This window comes from Saccopteryx leptura, chromosome 1, assembly GCF_036850995.1.
Source record: "Saccopteryx leptura isolate mSacLep1 chromosome 1, mSacLep1_pri_phased_curated, whole genome shotgun sequence".
Taxonomy (NCBI): domain Eukaryota; kingdom Metazoa; phylum Chordata; class Mammalia; order Chiroptera; family Emballonuridae; genus Saccopteryx; species Saccopteryx leptura.
The window spans coordinates 116,345,682-116,366,839 of NC_089503.1; the positions used below are offsets into that span (position 1 = coordinate 116,345,682).

Below are 21,158 nucleotides of genomic sequence, written 5' to 3' on the forward strand. Positions count from 1 at the left end.
ATCTTAGTCAATGTGATTTTTATATTCTTAGAAATTAAAGTGAAATATAGTAAAAAGTATATACGCTTTAGCAATTACATATAATTCTTAAAATTATTATTATTACTTTTTGTGACAGAGAGAGAAAGAGAGAGTGACAGATAGGGACAAACAAGAAGGGAGGGAGAGAGATAAGAAGCATCAATTCTTCATTGCAGCACCTTAGTTTCTCATTGATTGCTTTCTCATGTGTGCCTTGACTGGAGGGCTACAGCAGACGAAATGACCCCTTGCTCAAGTCAGCGACCTTGGGCTTCAAGCCAACAACCTTGAGCTCAAGCTGATGAGCTTTGCTTAAACCAGATGAGCCCACACTCAAGCCAGAAACCTCAGGGTTTCAAATCTTGGGTCCTCTGTGTCCTAGTCCGATGTCTCATCCACTTCACCACCGCCTGGTCAGGCTAAAATTATTGTTAGTCTTGACATATGCCATCTATCATGCTTACATACTAGAAATCAATAGTGAATTTGCATTTTAGAAATCAAACACAAACTATGAAAATAAGGAAATATGTACACGAACATGTGCACAGTAGTTGTGTGATTAGGTAGATTTTTATCTATGCTACATAAGAGTGAATTACCACAGCAGTCTCAAGCTACAACAATCTCTAATGACTCCGTTTTGTAGGATCCCATGATAATTGCTCTCACTATTGAAATATTGCACATATGTACATACATCTCCTCTTAACTGCTGGCTAATCTTAGGGACAATGCCTTCCTTGTGCCAGTGACATCAAGAAGATCCTGAACAGTATGGACATAGGCACAGAGGTGGATTCGACAGACTCAACAAGATCCTCACTGAGCTGGATGAATAAAACATTGAGGACTTCAGTACCCATACCCACTGATAGGTTGTGGCATTCTCAATGTGATCTGCAGAGAGACTGGAAAAAGAAGGGGTTGATTCCAAGATGGGATTTTGCTCCTTTGATTATAGTCCTGCTCCCGTGCAAGTGAGAAGATGTCATATCTGATATATCTAGTATCTCTTTACCACATTCTATTCAGAATCACTAGAAGCAAATCACTAGATTTAGGCCACACTTAAGGGTAGGGAGTTACAGGAAGGCAACTCATGTGAGTATCAAGAAGTGGGGATTATTGGAATCCATTTTAGAAGGTTGCCTTTTGTATATTTTGGATATTAGGCCCTTATCTTGTTCACACTAATAGGAGCCAACAGGCCAAATTCTCTAGACCCCTAAAGATAAGTATGGATTTTGGAAAATGAAACAGTCAGATCAGTTATCTAAAATAGTTACATTTCCTCAGAGAGTTTAATTGACTCTTTTTATTTATTTTTTTAGTGAGAGAAGGGGAGGCAGTGAGACAGACTTCCGCATGCATCCCAACCAGGATTCATCTGGCAGGCCCACCAGGGAGTGATGCCCTGCCCATCTGGGGCTGTTGCTCTGTTGGTCAGCAACCAAGTGCCTTTTAGCACCTGAGGTGCAGGTCATCAAGCCATCCTCAGTGCTCAAGGCCAACTCACTTGAGCTAATTAAGCCAAAGCTGCAGGGAGGAAGAGAGAGAGAGAAAGAAGGAAGTAGATGGTCACTTCTCCTGTGTGCCCTGACTGGGAATCGAACCCAGGGCATCCACATGTTGGGCTTATGCTCTACCACTGAGCCAACTGGCCAGGGCCTGTAGTTAACTTTTGAGGACTAAATATAACCATTGGTTTTAATTCTAGATTGAAATTATTTTTCTTTATTCTATTGCCAAAATAATTGCCTGTCTCTTATTTTTCATAGATGTGTTACTTTACATGTATGAGTCTCTGTAGTTTATCTGCTATTCTGTAATTTCTTTATTTTTCCCCTGAAGTAACTATGTAGAACTATTTTTTATTTTCATAGAAAGATAAGTTTGACTTATACTACATTGTCAATATTTCCGTAGTACTTGTAAGAGTAATACTTTGAAAAGAGAATCACTTCATTTGTATGATTTATTTAATTGTAAAAGTTTACACTGTATCATAAAGCCTTGCAATGCATTATTCACATGAAAATAATATCATTAGCGCCACCATAATTATCAACTTAATTTAGAAATGATACCATTTTCCTCACTATTATTTGCTGTGTCAATATAATGGAATTCAAATTTATGTTGTAATAGCTTGTACTTTATTTTAGACTTTCAACTGCTTATGGTATAGTACCATAATCAAACTGCTTAACAGTACTTTAAATCAGAGTAATTGCTCCATCAAAATCACATATACAACAGTGATTCTAGGCTTATTTTTCTTTTTCTTAATTAGTATACAATTTTCTCAGGAAATTAAAACTACATGATGAACTTTTCACTTGAAGGTTGAAATTTGGATAAAAAATAAGAAAAAATTTTAAATATCACATGCAAAAACTGGAATGTAAAAATAGGTAATATTTTACGTGAATAATATTTTATTGACATCACATACTATATTTTATTTTACCTATTTGTAAACTAAAGGATCTAAAAAAATAGTAGTCTTCTCAAGTATATAATTCTTAAATCTAGGACTTTATCTTAGACACCTTTGATGCCCATAGTCTGTCATACTGTGGAACAAAATGATATATACCTAATTAATGAATAAATTGTGAGTATCTTAGTAGTTATGCAAGATATATATATTGTCACATCTTAAGTGAATAATATTAAAATCATAACAATTGTTTATTTTTCAAGAAATGTATATTTATTATGAATATAAACGTATCAGCAACATTTTACTGATCACATATTTATTTATTTCTTGTTATATATTATATATGATTCTTTGAGTTCAGGGCATTAGCTATATTTTAAAAAAGCGTTCTTCAGATGGGTTTAGAGTCTAATGGGTATCAAAACAAGGTAAACTGGCAATAAAAACACTGTAGTATAACGTAAATATGGAGAATAAGCAAATAAATAGGGCATATTGGCTTCACATTGAAAGGTACAAGGGAAATTCTTCAGAAAAACACATCGTTGAAATTGAAAAGTAAAAGATGAGAATGGAAATAATGAAAGAATTTTAGAAGGGTATATTAAGTAACAGAAAAGGCATATGCCAAGCTATGCTTTCTAAGTTTCCATTCTTAGAAAAAAAGAAATGAGATTGATTAAAAGTTAAAATTCTTTTATTTCTCTCTCTATTTCTGTCTTTCTGTGTCTATTTTCTCTCTATGCCTATCTCTCCCAAGGTATTTGTCCCGCACTAAAAAAGAGAAACCAAATAAAAATTATGAAGTATTTTTCTCCCAGGATGTTCCTATGTTTTGATTTGAACCTGAAGTAATTAGCTAAACATTGAAGGGATAATCAAAGACGAACTTTATTTGACTTGTATTTCTGAAAATATATGATGTTTGCAAAACTTCAAAAGAATTGGAGGAAAGCAGGATTGGAGAATGGTAGAAAATAGTAGAAGACTTTTGTAGTAATCTAAGGAAAAAACTTAAATGACTTATAAAGTAATGACAGGGAGGGAAAGAAATGGAAAAATTTAGAGAAACTTAAGATGTGAAATTAGAAGAATTGTAATGATTGGATGTGGGAGTGAAGTGAGGAGTCACCATTAGTGGTCAGCTTTCCAGACAGACAGCAGGGAGTATAATGGTACCATAAACTGGAGTAGAAACTATAAAAAGAGAACAGAGGTGTTGCTCAGAGATTATGAGTTCAGTTTTGAACAGGTTAAATTTGATATTCCTGCTGTTTATCCAAGTAGTCATGTAATCAGTGTGGAAACTGGTCAAGAAATAAAGAGTGAGTCTTAGGTTTGATAAATAAATTTTGGATGAATTAATATATAGATTACAGTGAGTATGTGAGCGTCAAAGATGAGAAGCAAGGCAATGATGTGTACCTAAGCTATTTAAAGGATAAGAAAAGGCACCAGTGGAAAGATAGGAAAAAAAAATGAGATGCTAGTGGGTGGAAGAGAACAGATATTTAGGAGATAGAAACATATTGATCATCTAATTTAATGGAGAATATAGTAGAAATGGAAGGGTAAAGGATAAAACTGAGCTCACTGTTTTGTGTATGATATTCTCATTTCTGTATCTAGCCTAACTTTTCCCCTCTTATTTTTGATAGTATATTTATTTCTTGATATAGTCAATTTGCTAGCATGTACTAAGGCACTATGTAAAACTCTGGAAGTTTAAAGGTGAACATGATGCAGTTCCTTCTCTCAAGGAACTCCGAATGTCTAAGGCTTTAAGTTATTCCTAATACTTAAAATCAATAATTGCTCTCCCTACTGTTTTCAAAGGAAAAGAAATTGATTTGTTATATTTTAAAGGCATATTTTTCTTTGGAGATCAATTTTTGTCACCAACAGAACAAAAAAATTGACTTTAGAATTGATATCTATAAATATTTTAAATTTTCTTTAAGAATTGCTCAGTATGGTCCAGGTCATACTATGTGGTTTAACAGAGTTCTTATTAGATATAGTTTATCTTACCTTGTAATTTTAAGGTGAACTGATTTAGAAAGACAGTCTGCATTAATTATTCAATGCATATTGCTCAGTTTGCATTATAATTTAGTTATTTGGCACAAAAAGCTAAGATTCTATTCTTAGAGTTATTGTAGTTGCAATTTAGTACACAGTTACAAAATTGAATTTTGTATTTCAATAGTTATAAAAAAAGCAGATATCATTTTAAAATAAGTAATCCTAATATCTTCAGTATATTTAAACATAAAGGTAAATTGTTAATACTTTTTGGTTTTCAAAATATTTTCAATTACATTTCTTTCTTTTTTTTTTTTCTTTCTGAAGTTGGAAACAGGGAGGCAGTCAGACAGACTCCTGCATGCGCCCGACCGGGATCCACCCGGCATGTCCACCAGGGGGCGCTGCTCTGCCCATCTGGGGAGTTGCTCTGTTGCAACCAGAGCCATTCTAGTGCCTGAGGCAGAGGCCATAGAACCATCCCCAGTGCCCGGGCCATCTTTGCAACAATGGAGCCTTGGCTGCGGGAGGGGAAGAGAGAGACAGAGAGGAAGGAGAGGGGGAGGGGTGGAGAAGCAGATGGGCACTTCTCCTGTGTGCCCTGGCCAGGAATCGAACCCGGGACTCCTGCATGCCAGGCCGATGCTCTAACCGGCCAGGGCCACAATTACATTTCTAATTGGTTCTTAGAAACATTCTATTATTTGGTCAGTTTTATTAAATGAATATCTACTAGGTAAAATTTACTTTAAAAATCTACTACCTTGACTCTCAAATGTAAAGTAGGCTTCTTCACATCACAGGGACTAAATTTCAGTATAAATGTGACTCACTGAAAGTAATTGATCATTATTTACATGGGCAGATCTCAGGCAGCGTCTCTTGCTCTTTGAGTCAGTTGACATATATCACCGGGAGCTGAAAAGCATAGAAAAGAGATTTGGATTCCAGTCTTGGCTCTGACATGAATCACAGGGCAAGATTATGCCAAAGTTGATGCATTTATAAATGTTTGTGTGTGTATTTTTTTAAATAAATCTATAATTTTCATACTGTGAAGATCATCAGGAAACTTTGTCAATGAAATCTTATATGGAATCCTAATATACTACATAAAGAGAGCTGTGCATAAAGCCAATTATTCCTCATTGCCCCCTCCCCCGTGTGAAAATTTCTAATACTAAAGAGGAAGAGAACCACAAGATTATATCAATTCTAAATTTTTTCTAAACTTAAATTTTATTTTTTCTAGGATTTATCAAAATCAATGCTAGTTACTAGGGAACCCATTTATTTCTAAAAGAGTTGTGTTTTTTTTTTTTATTTCAAGTTCCAAATATGGCCATACCTTTGTATCTTTCCATCACATAAGATATTCTGACAGTGAGGCTAACCTTTGTTCTAGCAGAAGTGGGATCTATCTTCCCTTCCCTTGAATATGCAAATGGCTGGTGAGCGCCCTTAGTAACATAGACAAATGTTCATATGTAACTGTCTAAGGTTATAAAAGCAATAGATTCTGTCTGGATTTCTCTTCTTAAAATGCTTGCCCTTTAACTCTAACCATCATGCTGTGAGGAAGCTCAGACCACATAAGAGACCATGCATGAGTACTCCTGTCTGCATCTCCAGCTAGCCCTCCAGGAAACCTCCAGCATCAAGCACCAGACATGTGAATAAAGAAAACTTCAGATGATTTCAGTCATGTCAACTCAAGCCAGCAATCTCGATCTTCTCTCCCTGACCTTTTTTTTGATGGCTTAGATGCATTTTATTGTTTTGTTTTGTTTTTCAGGGTCTTTTTACAAAAGAGAAATGTTAAAACTGAGAGATTTTGACTGAAAAGAGGACAAGGTTCTCCCTCTTGCCAAGAGTCCTGTTTTCTGTTACCTGTTGCAGAGATTCTAAATGTGTTCAAGGATAGCTCAGTATATGCTTCAGGAAATCTAGAAGACTTGAGAGCTAAGTGCTGGAATCCTGTGAAGTTTTATTTTTTTTATTTTGTATTTTTTGTATTTTTTCTGAAGCTGGAAATGGGGAGAGACAGTCAGACAGACTCCCGCATGCACCCCACCGGGATCCACCCGGCACGCCCACCAGGGGCGATGCTCTGCCCACCAGGGGGCGATGCTCTGCCCCTCCGGGGCGTCGCTCTGCCGCGACCAGAGCCACTCTAGCACCTGGGGCAGAGGCCAAGGAGCCATCCCCAGCGCCCGGGCCATCTTTTGCTCCAATGGAGCCTTGGCTACGGAAGGGGAAGAGAAAGACAGAGAGGAAGGAGGGGGGAGTGGAGAAGAAAATGGGCACTTCTCCTATGTGCCCTGGCCGGGAATCGAACATGGGTCCCCCGCACGCCAGGCCGATGCTCTACCAATGAGCCAACCAGGGCCCTGTGAAGTTTTATATACTTCATAAACCCAAGGCCCTTTTGTGTATTATCTTATATGAACCCTAACTTATTAATAAACTGGTTATTAAATTTAAGTGACATGAATCAATGCTCATTAAAGTTTAAGTGATTTGACTGTTAAGAACACTTCAATTAATTGGGTGTTGCCAATTAATAATAGTTTCTTAGTCATTTTTTTTTTTTGTATTTTTCTGAAGCTAGAAACGGGGAGAGACAGTCAGACAGACTCCCTCATGTGCCCGACCGGGATCCACCTGGCACGCCCACCAGGGGGCAACGCTCTGCCCACCAGGGGGCAATGCTCTGCCCCACAGGGGCGTCGCTCTTCCGCGACCAGAGCCACTCTAGCGCCTGGGACAGAGGCCAAGGAGCCATCCCCAGAGCCCGGGCCATCTTTGCTCCAATGGAGCCTCGGCTGAGGAGGGGAAGAGAGAGACAGAGAGGAAGGAGAGGGGGAGGGGTGGAGAAGCAGATGGGTGCTTCTCCTGTGTGCTCTGGCTGGGAATCGAACCCGGGACCTCTACATGCCAGGCCGACGCTCTACCACTGAGCCAACCGGCCAGGGCCTCTTAGTCATTTTTTTAATATTTACTGTTTATATTAGAATTTGCTTTTTAATTTTTCAATGATAACTAGTTTCTATATGGCAAAAATTTGGATAATAAAGATCATACTTGATCAACTTTAAATAAATTTTATTATTATTGTCCTAAAAATAGTTTAATAAGTCAGAAAAGAAATAGGTCATAACTTTTCCACATAGTTAGTGAATTATGTACATAAATAAAAAATTCATATTAATCCAATAATTATACTCTCTTATGAAAAATTCAGTACTTACTTGAGTATGATAGTTCTTGAATGAAGATTTTATTACTTTCTCTACCAGAATTTAAAAGTATAAGGTGACATTTTTAAACTTGTAATTATGAAAAGTTTACACATATATAATAGAAGAGAGAAAAATATAGTGAAAGCAATAAACCCATCACTCGTTTTCAGTAATAGGAGGGTGTTGCTTTGGTTGTTATAATTTTCTCTCTATCCTTATTTTGGCATTTATTTTGTAATTTCCACAGTGATGACTAATGACATTTAATTTTCTGTAATTCTACAAATCCTACAGAGCACAGGGAAATCTCACACAGCAAATATTTGTCTTAGCTAAAATACCAAAAACACACCTTGGAGAAACATTTTTAATAATATGTTACAGGAGTGATTATATTTTTGTGACATATTACTCATTGGAATAGATGTTATGATCTGTATTGCAAATAATTAAATAATTTAAAACTACCAAAAGAGAATTTCTTATGTGTAAAAATTGGCTTTAATTGTAATACCATATTTACACATTATAAGGATAAGTTTGTATTATAAATAAAATTGCAAAAAAAAGTCTGGCTCCTTTTTGAAGACATTCCATCTTCATACTAACTAAATAAAAAAATGTAATTCTGAAAAATAAAAACTCTTTATATGGCTTTGGAACTTGTACCGTATGTGCCAAGTTAGATAGAAAGTAGAGACTGATTTTTGCATTGTACAGAGGTTGAATAGATTAAGTTATTCACATGAACATAGTAAACTCTAACTTAAAATATGAATTATTTATCTATTTTTGTAAGTAGCTATATAATGGTCAAATATTTTTCTAATACACATTATAACTTAAGATCACAGACTTGAACCAGGAAACCTGGATTCAAATTATCTTATCACCACAACTTGTGATTTTTGAACAACAAGTTACATTTCTCCTCTGTTCCACAGAATTCCACATACAATAATGGGAATAATAATAGTGTCCATAACAGAGTTGTAAATACTAAATGAATTAATCTATGTATTAGATTTTAGAATATAGGTACATTGTCAACATTATTAACTATTAGGCATTCATTTTGTTGTTATTTTTGACAATTTCCAGTTTAAGATAGAGAACATAGTTTAACCAAAGTGTTTAAACTGATCTATATTTTATGCTGTATAAGTAATTAATACCAATCAAAGAAGCAGAGCTAGATAAGCTTCATAAAGTACAGTTGGTAATGAAGAATGGTAATTTACCAAATGTCATTTAACTTTGTAAAATACTATATCTCTTTAGTACATCAAACTCATGAATTAGAGATTATTAATATGTTTTATATGAAAAACTGAGCTGAAGAAAGATTAAATAACTTACAAAAACTGAACCAAACCTGTTCTATGAAGTAAAAGAAATGCTCTGTAACTGATAATAATTTAATAATCAATATTTTCTACATGATTCTTCATGATTACAAATAGACCTTGTACTTACACATCTTGTATTACAAAATATACCTTCTTTTTACTTTATGTTATTTGTATCTCTACTGCTACATAATAATGGACTTCACTGTGCTTTACATAAATGTGTAAACATTTCTTAAGCAACTTATTACACTGCTTTTAGTTTTTAAAATAGATTTAGCATAGCAGATTATTGTATCAGTCATGTGGAAACACTTTGTATGAATTCTTTAAGAGAATCTAGATATATGTCTAAAGGTATATTGATATTATAAATCTTTAGTGGTACTATAGGTGAAATGCTAGTAGCCGCAGCCACCATCCCAGGTCCCTGGCCAGTGTAGGTTCGCATTTAATTTGGACCAATCATAGAGAAACAACAGAGCCAAGAACTGGTGAGCCATCCTCTTTATTCCTGCTTGCAACCAGCGGGCGAGAAAATACACACAGCAGGAAACACTTCTCTTTTTATTCAGGGCTCCCAAAGCCACTGACTATTTGGTTTTTGCTAGAATTGAAAGCCTCACTCAGTCCCCTCTGCATGCTGCCGTTTTGGCTGCCTCTTCTCCTCCACGTGGCCTCTCTGCCCTGCTACAACATGGGCTCCTCCTCTCTCTACAACAACGTGGTCACTCCCCCCAAAATGGCCTCCTAACTCCTCCTTTTAAAACTTTTTGGCAGGACAACCCCCTCCTCTAGCTCACATTAACATAATCAAGCCCCTTCCCAAGCATGAAAATCAATTAGCAGTATCACGTGAGAGCATCATCATGTGAGCATTGGCCATCTTTAATAATAAAAGTGAGAAAAACTCAGAAAATACAGATTTTACAACTCATTTGTCCAACAATATGTAAGGAATTTAGCACAAATCAATCATAGAGTGGAGATGGGGGAATGAACATGACATTTGTATTTCTATAGTGCTGGGTTTGAATCTTAAGTCCTATCCTTTAGATACATGACTCTGGGAAGGGCCCTTCAACAATTTGGGATAGCTTATAAATCTGTAAAACTTTATAAGATAAACCTTTATAATAAATAACTTAAAAGTATATTAATTAAGTTTTGTTAGTTTTATTATTTCTTCAATAAATGACAAGGATACAGATGATACATATTAGATTGCAGTTAAAACTTGAAATAGGATTTTGGCAAAGACATTTTCAAACCAATTTTCCTTTTGATGTTTCAGGAAAGAAAGCTTACTTATCCTTTCTTTTTTACTCATCAACAAGTTATTTTAAGTTTATCCTAGCTTTCCATATAAATATATATATTTATGTTGTGTGCATGTGACAGAGACAGAGAGGGACATAGAGAGAGGGACAGATAGGGACAGACAGGAAGGGAGAGAGATGAGAAGCATCAATTCTTCATTGTAGCACTTTAGTTGTTCATTGATTGCTTTCTCAAATATGCCTTGATGGGGGAGCTATAGCAGACCAAGGGATCCCAAGTGACCCCTTGTGCTCAAGCCAGCAACTTTGGATTCCAGCTGGTGAGCTGTGCTCAAACAAGATGAGCCCACCCTCAGGCTGGCGACCTCAAGGTTTTGAACCTGCGTCCTCCGTGTCCTAGTCCGATGCTCTATCCACTGCACCAGCGCTTGGTCAGGCCTAACTTTTCATAATTTATCTCTTACTTCTACTTTCTTACATTGGCGATTTTAATTTTTATTTATAAAAAGCCCTCTCTCTTTCAGTATCTTTGTTATTTTTTATTTTTTATTCCAGGAGGAATTCTTTCTGAGAGACTTATTTAAATATGTAGGTGATTTGACTCAATAAACTGTTAATTTCATGGAAACAACATAAAAAAAATCTTTTATCCAGTGAAAAATATCACTATTGGGATTGGTTCTATGAACTAACCCTGGGATGGTGGCTACACTTGTGGTAAACTAAGAGCTAAGTGTTTGACATTACTTTTGGTGGTACATTCCAGTGATAAGCACTGGTGTAGTACAGAGACAAGTCATTGATCCCTCACTCGTTCATTCTTTTCTCACTTAGAGTTGGTGCAACACTTCAGAATTTCCGATAAAGAATGGATCGTTTGAATTCCAAATGAAAACTGATTTTTAAAAAAAATTTGTAATTTTTCAAAACAAAAGCAATAACTAACCAGATTTTCTAGTCATCTTTTCTCTTTCTATGTTTTCAACAGGTAACACATTGTTAGCCAGTAAAGTCAACATACTGATTAATGTCCTAGATGTCAATGAATTCCCACCAGAAATAGCTGTGCCATATGAAACATCAGTGTGTGAAAATGCCAAACCAGGACAGGTATCACATCAATATTGCTAATTGAGAGTGTGTATGTATGTGTCTCAGGTAACAGTACCAGGCATGAATATGTATCCACACACATGCAGCAGATCTGCCAGTGTGACTAGTGGCAGTGGTGGTGGCACATGGTACAGTGTTAGTGGTGCTCATGATAGTGTGGGGGTGGTGCTGATGGGACTAGTAGAGGTCACAGAAATGCTGATTGTAGCCTGATGCCAAAGGTAGTAGCAAAACGATCTTGAAGGTAACATGTTTAGGCATTGCGTTAAAGGATGTGCATATTATTTTATTTACTAAAAATACTATGAGTTTGACATTATTTAGTATAATTTAATGCATTGTGTCTTCCATTTACATAGACATTCTATCCTGTGATGTACCATGTGTTATGCAAATACAACAGTTAATAAGAAGTTCCCTATTTGTATATATAAGACATATGCACATGGAACAAATGATCTTTATAAAACAGAGAAAGCATTCTGTTTCTCAGATAGCATTTTTAACTTTACTCATTGTTATCACAGTTTGTACTTTTGTCCACTGGGGAAAAAGAAACATGACAACTAAAACAGATATGCATCCTTTGTATCTCTCTTGTCATTTTATTTATTTATGAAAGTGAATCCCATGTTTATTACTTAATATGCTGAAATTTTGTTAATGCAAGGACTTTGAAACACTTACAAATTTTTTTTCTAGTAAGCATTTTAATATTTAGGTTAAAAAGCACTAATTTATCTAATTTAAAATGAAAGCAAGTACATTCTAGTTTTATTTTGCTGACTGGTGAGAATATTCAGATTGTTAATTAAGCTTTTGAGTTATGTAGATATTGATTTAGACTTAACTCATACCTTATAAATGTTTACATATTTCTTTATAAAAACAATTTGTAAATAATTGGTCTAGTGATATGAATCTTTAATGTGTCAATTCTGTTACTTGCATACTTCATTAGATAAATTTTTTAGCCTAGTATGTAAAATTCCTTTTGAAACTAACAACTGACTTCAAGTTTTATGTCCACTTTATTTCAGATAATTCAGATAGTCAGTGCTGCAGACCGAGATCTTTCCCCTGCTGGACAGCAATTCTCCTTTAGATTATCACCTGAAGCCATGATCAAACCCAACTTCACAGTCCGTGACTTCAGAAGTAAGTTTAACCATATAAACATGTACCAGTTAACAAGTAACTCTTTAAACAGATGCAAAGGTAGAAATCAATGCTTTTCCTAAAAGCATTCAAATTCACAATATATGGAAATCTATATAAGAGAAATACAAAATTCTATAAGTAGCAGTAAAGAAAACATTTAACTTATATATACTCAAACAAATGAGGCAAATGACCGCCATTTAGAAATAGAAAGCACAAATACTCTTACTTGTGACTTTAAGTATTTTATCTCCTCTTACTTTCCATAGTTTAAAAAATGAAGATTAAAACCACCTGAGTTTTTCTGTAACAAATACACACATTGTAATGAGATGATTATGATGGAGATTGATAAAAGTAAAAAAAATGTTTTGAAAAAATTTAGTTTGCTGAAAAAACTTAGGGAAAAGAAAAAGAATCCCCACATTTTGTCACAGAAGGAAATTCAGAGGGATTTTCTGCATTGTTTTGTGAAATGTGGGAGATGTGTATATATAAAATGGGGCCCCCGATATAAAAAGGCATAGCAAATAGAGATAATATATGTTTTATCATGAGGAATGGAAAATTTTGGAGCATAGAAGTAACAATATTAATAATTTTAACTTGTGGCAAATTACATAAAATAGAGCTAAGACAAACCAGACATTGTCACCCTATATCTAACCCATTTAAAGCGATTATAACTTAGATCCAATGATTCGAATAGTCTTTGAAAAGTTTAAGCAAGATTATACCATGTTTAGATTTGCATTTCTGCAAATCTGTTTGGATATAGAGTAGAAAGGACTCTAGAGGGAGGGGGATATAACACGGTGGTGATGCAATTACAAAAATTGGGCGAGAGAGTCTTATTTTAGGGTAATGGTGTAAGGATAGTGAAAAATGGGTGGAGATAGAATTAATAAGGCTTAAAGTAAGATCCTCAAGATCACTGGTTTTCTTGTATATTTTTAACTTTTAAAAAAAAATTATTGATTGATTTTTTAGAGAAAAGAGAGAGAGAGAAAGGGTGGGGGAGAAGCAGGAAGCATCAACTTGTAGTAGTTGCTTCCTGTATGTGCCTTGACTGGGAAGCCCAGGGTCTTGAACCATCAATCTTAGTTTTCCAGGTTTATACATTATCCACTGCACCACCACAGGTCAAGCAAGATCAGTGCTTTTCAACCCTCATCCCCATCCCCATCCACAGACTGGTACCAGTCCACCAGAAATTTCCTACTAGTCTACAAAGACTTAACCACCTGATGTTGTACGAAAATTATAGAATCTGGGTGGTTAACTTTTTTACTTATTGGCACAAAATTTCTGGTGGACTGGCAGTTGGAAACCACTGATCTAGATTTTTGATATAAAATAAGACTAATCAGACTTCTAGATCATTGACTTGGGAAATGATGGTCACATCATTCAGTAACATACGTATTGACTGTTTTCTACCATTGTATCCTTGATGGAGAACCTATATCTAATTAATTTTGATAATATGAAGCAGATCACCTTGCCTAATTCAGTGTTTTCTCATGTTCTGAACATTGGCCACTCATATACCATTTACCAGATTCTTTGTTTTATCTTGTTGTATCTGTAAGTGTAAGTTATTTTAAAAGTGGATAGGAACATATTTAATTTCACATATTCTCTATTTACCTTTTTGTTTTGTGATAACAATGAATGTGTCTATCCATTTAGCAATTTTTTTAATGCTCTACAAAGTTATTAACTTTAGTCCCCATGTTTTATATTAGAACACAACCACTTTTCTACATGAGTTCAACTATTTTTTTTTTAATTTCACATGTGAGTGACATTATACTGTATTTGTCTTTCCCTGTCTGGCTTATTTCATTTAGCATAATGTCTTCCAGATTCATCCACATTGTCATAAATAACAAAGTTTCTTTAATTTTTATGGTTGAAAAGTATATATGTATATTACTTTTTTCATCTATATTTGATAGAAACCACTTTAAAAGTGGAAATGAGATTTAATATATTTTTTAAATTTTCACTATGAACACAGTGACTTTTATATGCTCATATCTCAACAATAATAAAATGAAAATAAGATAAGTTGTCTTTAGACATGAGTTCAAGAATATCTCCTGACCTGACATCACACAGTGGATAAAGCATAAACCTGGAACACAGGTCACTGATTCAAAACCCTGGGCTTGCCCAATCAAGGCACATACAGAAAGCAACCACTATGAGTTGAGGCTTTCTGCTTCTCTTCTATTTTTCTCTCTCTTTCTCTCTTTCCTCTCTTCTCTCTAAAAATAATTAAAGAAAATCCAAAAAAAAAAAAAAAAAAGAATGTAAAATCTCTACCTTTCCAAGTGCTAATAAACTCTACATCTCCAAGTGCTAATACATCAGCTTCTTTGACTTTCAAATTCTATTAATCTTTTTTATTTATATTTTGAACTTTAATATGTGACTGTTCTTTTTATACAGACAAAAGCCTGCAACTATTGATTGCTAATCATTTTAGTGTTAGTTCAACTTGTTCCCATTCTTCTCATCCTGTTGTCACAACAAATACTAGGTACCACAAGCTTTCATTGGAAATACTATAATGACTTTTGACACCTTGATACTTTTTCAACTTAAAAATATTCTTTATATAATGACAAATTACTCCTCCATATGTAAATCCATCATACCATGTAAAGTTTTCTTATCTTGGTACTTCTTACCAAAGTAGCATCTACAAATAGAAAAATAAAATATTATTGAAATAGTAACATTTATATGACTTTATTTTTACCTGATTCTATAGTTTGTTTCACTTGTGGCTATAATAATGTAAATATTAATACATTTCTAAAAATAGGAAAATGTTTCTAGGAGTTAAATTAATAAACATAAAAATAAAATAGTGTTATCAATAAAACAAAAATTTCACTTTTATATGTAGAAATAAAAGAAGCAAGAGAAATGCATACAAAATGACATTTTTTATAGAAAAGTTAGCTACATTTTTATAAAATTAATAATGTTGATTTTGTAAATATTGCTTTTATTAAAACTAAAATAAAATGCTTTTGTATTTTATTAAAATTCATAATGATTAAAATTTTTAATGAAGCTTGATTAAATAACACAATTTGTTTTCCTTTCCATGTTACTCTGATGTGCAAAAGTTAAAGTGTATATATAGATATAGTTTTGGGAAAAAAACATTTCAATCTGAAATAGTAATTTGATATTTGTTGTATTTTAAATAATAGGTTCTAAGGTTGATGTTTTTGCATATTCATACTTGTAATAATCTGTTCTATTTTGTAAGAAAACATCCACAGAAGTATTAAGTGAAATAAGCTAGTCAGAGAAAGACAAGTGCCATACGATTTTACTGCAACTGGACTCTAATGAACAAAATTAACAAACAAAACAGAAACAGACACATAGATACAGAAAACAGACTGACAGGTGTTAGAGGGTTTAAGGGGATGGCGGAAAGAGGTGAAGGATTTAAGCAAAGAAAAAGTCTCGTAGATACAGACAACAATATAGTGATTACAGGAGGGAAAAGGGAGGGGGGTAGGGGTATAGAGTAAAGAGGGGGGTGAGTGGTGATGGAAAGAGACTTGACTTGGTGTGAACACACAATCAATATATAGATGCCATAATAGAATTGTACATCTACACAATTTTATTAACTAATGTCCCCCAATACATTCAGTAAAAAATAAATGTAGAAAAGAATTTTTTAATTTCCTCAATGAAATTTTGATGTCGGAAAAAATAAGTAAACACACATACTTCTACATTCTTTCTAAATAGCATATTTAATTCTTATACCAGAGAAGATTTATGTTTCTTCTTTCTTTGGGGATTAGTTTGATTACATTTTAGCAGAGCCTTTCATGATAAAATAATTAAATATGGGTGGAGAGCTTCTAACTGTTCAACCAATATCCCCTTTGAAATGAACCTCATGATAACCATCTCATCATAAATGTCATGTTTTCTAGACAACACAGCTGGAATTGAAACCAGAAGGAATGGATACAGCCGGAGGCAGCAGGAGTTGTATTTCCTGCCTGTTGTGATAGAAGACAGCAGCTATCCTGTCCAGAGCAGCACGAACACAATGACCATCCGAGTTTGTAGATGTGACTCTGATGGCACCATCTTGTCTTGTAATGTGGAAGCAATTTTTTTACCTGTTGGACTCAGCACTGGGGCCTTGATTGCAATTCTACTGTGCATCGTTATACTCTTAGGTTGGTTTCAATATTAATCATCTTTCGTTCTCTCTCTCTCTCTACCGTATGTCCTCAATTTACAATGTGAATTGATATTACTTCACTGAGATGCCATTTTTGCTTAGAAGTTTGTCTACTTATATTGAATTATATTTTGATTAAAGTTAATTTCTTATTTTATAACTCATTGGAAATATAACATTAGGCTTAAATAAATAACACCATCAAAAAATAAAAAAGACTGTTAAAGCCTTAGGGGTTTTCCAAGTAATAATATTTTGTGGAAACTGCTGCAATGAAAGTTTCTATAACAAATAACCTATTTACAGCAATGATTTCTCTATTCACTTTACATCCTAGTAATTATTACTCCCTAAGATATCGTCTGACCTTTAAAAAAACCCCAGATGAACAATAGTTCTCAAATATTAGTTCAATAAAGAAAAAAGAAAAGAAAGTGAACTTTATTTTTCCCCTGTTAAACTGCCAACCAAAAGTAATTTTTATTCTACTTTGCTTACATCTCTTCACATCAAAATTCAAACATCAACAGAACAAACCACACTTAAGTATCTAGAAGCAAACCGAATGAAAAGGATCGAAGTAAATGTATTCTGTAACATCGCTGAGAGAATAAACATAAACTTACTTTAGGGGTTTCCCTTTCTATCAATTCTGATGAGCCAGTTCTATTTCCCTTATTAATTCATTGCCAGAATCACATAAGTAAAATGAGATTTTCTGTTCTTGTTGTTGTTTTTGTCATTCTTTTAAATTCAAATTACAACTGATACACAATTGGACACTGTGGAATCAGTTTATATATGAATGTTGATTAGTTAACAAAAAAAAAAAAACCCCAGCATTATAAGAACCTCCCTTCATCGTGGGGCTAGAAAACAAAACTTAAAATATATATACTAGATTGTCAAGTGTGGAGTAAGGCATTATATAATAGTTTGTGAATTACAGTTTCTGAATCATAAACTGACATTGGTTTGGAGGGTAAAGTTCTAGTCCAATTTGCATGATGTAAATATTAATTCCATACAAAGGACTTTGGAGTACAGAACAAAGAATTTTTTATATCATTATAATTTATAGTAAATTATATCTGCCATCTGCTTGTGCTGATGATATAAACCTTAAAAGGGCAGATGCAAAATATTGTTCTCATATTTGAAATTGAACATGATCAATTAGGTGTTTAACTTCAAATTAAGCAGCCCTCTCTGATGCTCCTCTTTTCTCTAAAAGTTCTTTGAGTCCTAGAGTATTTGTATATCAACCCTGCATGACTTGGCATATTCTGGATGCTTGCTTTTGGCCACTGGCCCTGTTACAGTGTAATCACTAATCTTGTCCAGGTCAACCTTATCCTGCATTGCTATCTGCCACTTATTCATCCAAATGCTTACTGAGTGTCCACAGTGCATCCACACTGATCTAGCATTATGAATTTTCTAGAACACCAGAAAATGTTGACACTATAGTCTTGCCATGGGGTTTGATTAAACGCCCATCTACTGTTTGAATTCCATAACCAATCTCAGATTCCTTTAAATCTTCTAGTTCTTAACTATTTTCATGTCTTTCCTGGGGTTCAGGGAAGCATGAGAATCTTATGGTGCTTGCATACCTTTCAGGTGGCTCTCAAGCACATCTAACTAGTCTCTTTCTCATTGGTGGCAACTCTCATGCCATTTTGTTTGCAGGGCTTCTCTGTAAGGTTTGCAGTCTTTCACGTACTTCTCGTGTAAACAATAAATACTCTCTTTAGTTCTGAAATTTGCTTAAACCCTGGGAGGAGTGCTGAGTGAGAAACATCTGTCCAAGGCATATTGTATAGGAAGGAGGTCTACCTATATCTCCTCCCTCTTTTCAATTCATTAAACTAATTTTGGAGGCAGAGGAAATGACTGGGCTTTTATCATTATGCAATGCCCTCTACTTTCTAATTTTATGACAAGAGTCTTTGAGTTCTGCTATAGTAAATCAAACACACTTTGCCTTTCAATCTATTACCATCACTATAGAGGAGAGTGGGTATATGAAAAGGTAAGTTGAGTGCAGAATTATTTGAATCTGTACCCCTAGAAGATACATACACTATTTAATGATGGTTGTGAGTCAACTAGAAACAAAGAGATATTCAATAACGAGCATAGATAAATTAACTACTTCAAAATATTATCACGCTTCATGAAGGTAATATGAATACTAGTCATTTGGTTTGGAACACTGTCTCAGTATGGCAGGACAGTCTTTAAATAATTAGAGCTCTTAGTTGATAACGACATAAAACCAAAGCCCTTATATTGTATATTCTTTCTTTTCTTTCTCTCTTGCTTATTTATTGCTTTTAAAAGTGATTGTCACATGGATGAAGATTTGTGTTCATTTCATTAGAAAAAAATTAACATTAAAATTGGAAAATCTAGATGTGAATAATATTTAAATGTTACTTATTTGCTATATATTCAAATTTTATAATATCAATGTTATACAAATCTCTGTATGCTTAGAACATTTTTCTTTCTTTTTGCAACTTTGTAAACACATTTTCCCAAACAGTAAAATATTATATATAATTCATTTAAATATAAATATAAGGTTATAATTTTTTTATTTTGTAACGTATTTGGCTATGATTTCTTGATATTTACAATTTCACAATGAAATTAAGTTCAGGCAATGAAAAAAATGTAAACAGAGATCTGATTCTTATTGATTACAATATGTTTACTTTAAAATACTAGGCTATTATTAAAGAACCTCAGCCAGCTCTGACCAGTTTTATCTTTATGAAGAGATAAACTGACATATTCTCAAGTTGCCATGTTTTGTCTTCTTCCAGCCATAGTTGTGCTGTACGTTGCACTGAGAAGGCAGAAGAAGAAAGACACCCTGATGACCTCTAAGGAAGACATCAGAGACAATGTTATTCATTATGACGATGAAGGAGGCGGGGAGGAGGACACCCAGGCTTTTGACATCGGTGCTCTGAGAAATCCAAAAGTGATTGAAGATAACAAAATTCGCAGGGATATAAAACCAGACTCTCTCTGTTTACCTCGGCAGAGACAACCGGTGGAAGATAACACAGACATAAGGGATTTCATTAATCAAAGGCTACAGGAAAATGATGTGGACCCAACTGCCCCACCATACGATTCACTGGCAACATATGCCTATGAAGGAAATGGATCAGTCGCAGATTCCCTTAGCTCTATAGACTCTCTCGCCACGGAAGTTGACCAGGACTATGACTATCTGACAGATTGGGGACCCCGCTTTAAAGTCTTGGCAGATATGTTTGGTGAAGAAGAGAGTTATAACTCTGATAAAGTCACTTAGGGGAGAAGCAAAGACTTAAACCAACAGGAGAAATTTTAAAAAAACAAACACAAGTAGAAATCTCTTACACACACACACACACACACACACACACACACACACACACACACACACAGGCTTTATAGGACAAGATTCCTTTGATTATCTGGTTTCTAGCAAGTTGCTATATTTATTATATTGTCAGTTTTGGTTTATTCTGCCAACACAAGATAAATCCTATTATATGTACTTGCTTGGTTTTGTTTTGTTATTTTGGAAATACACTGAGACAAGCTCAGGCCTATTAAATACAATTTACTGACATGACAACCTAGAATGAAGATAGCTATGTGGCATCACGGTGGAAGAGTGTTAGATTTTTCTTAATTCCACTAAAGTGCCTATTGAAACTCTTATCATTTAAAGTGATGTACAGTACACTCTGCTGTGATGGCATTGCAGGATTCAGAGACACCGAGGACATAAAACAAAGACATTATCTTTATATGTCAAGGAGCAATAGCAACGTGCTGACTTCTAATTCCTTTTGAGGATAAAAGAAGAATACTTTCTGAACTCCATCTTCTTATAATTCAGTCTTTTTTTGAAACTGTATGCCAACACACATTTGTTTTTCCTACCCATTCAAAAAATTAAAATAAATGTGATAATATCTAATTCAATATGCAAGTCCTGAATTTTGAAAACAATGTTTGATCATACCATTAATTCATATTAAAGCTATTCATTAAGATGTTACTTTTTATCAAAAAATAAAATTTTAAAAATGAAATTATATAAAAAAAATTCCTCTTTATACAGAGAGGCCTCAGGGCTGAAAATCCACATTAAAATAAATATCGGTTTTGTTTTAATACTGTGCTGGTGTGTGGAAGGTTGGTTTTAACAAGTGAGCAGATTTAATAACATCTTTATTCACAGATAAATCTTTGAGTTTCTATGAAAAC

At 34.3% G+C, this 21,158-nt stretch overlaps 1 protein-coding gene across 4 annotated transcripts in view; it reads left to right on the forward strand.

Moving 5' to 3' along the window:
* The window catches only part of CDH12 (cadherin 12), a 979,368-nt gene extending 958,500 nt beyond the window's left edge, over positions 1 to 20,868 (forward strand). For all 4 annotated transcript variants that reach the window (XM_066374045.1, XM_066374074.1, XM_066374064.1 and 1 more), the window contains 4 exons: positions 11,355 to 11,476; positions 12,520 to 12,637; positions 16,621 to 16,872; positions 19,712 to 20,868. In XM_066374045.1, the coding sequence (XP_066230142.1) occupies positions 11,355 to 11,476; positions 12,520 to 12,637; positions 16,621 to 16,872; positions 19,712 to 20,211 (992 nt within the window). In that variant the 3' untranslated portion in view covers positions 20,212 to 20,868. The remainder of the gene's footprint in view (positions 1 to 11,354; positions 11,477 to 12,519; positions 12,638 to 16,620; positions 16,873 to 19,711) is intronic.
* Positions 20,869 to 21,158: the final 290 nt, after the last annotated feature.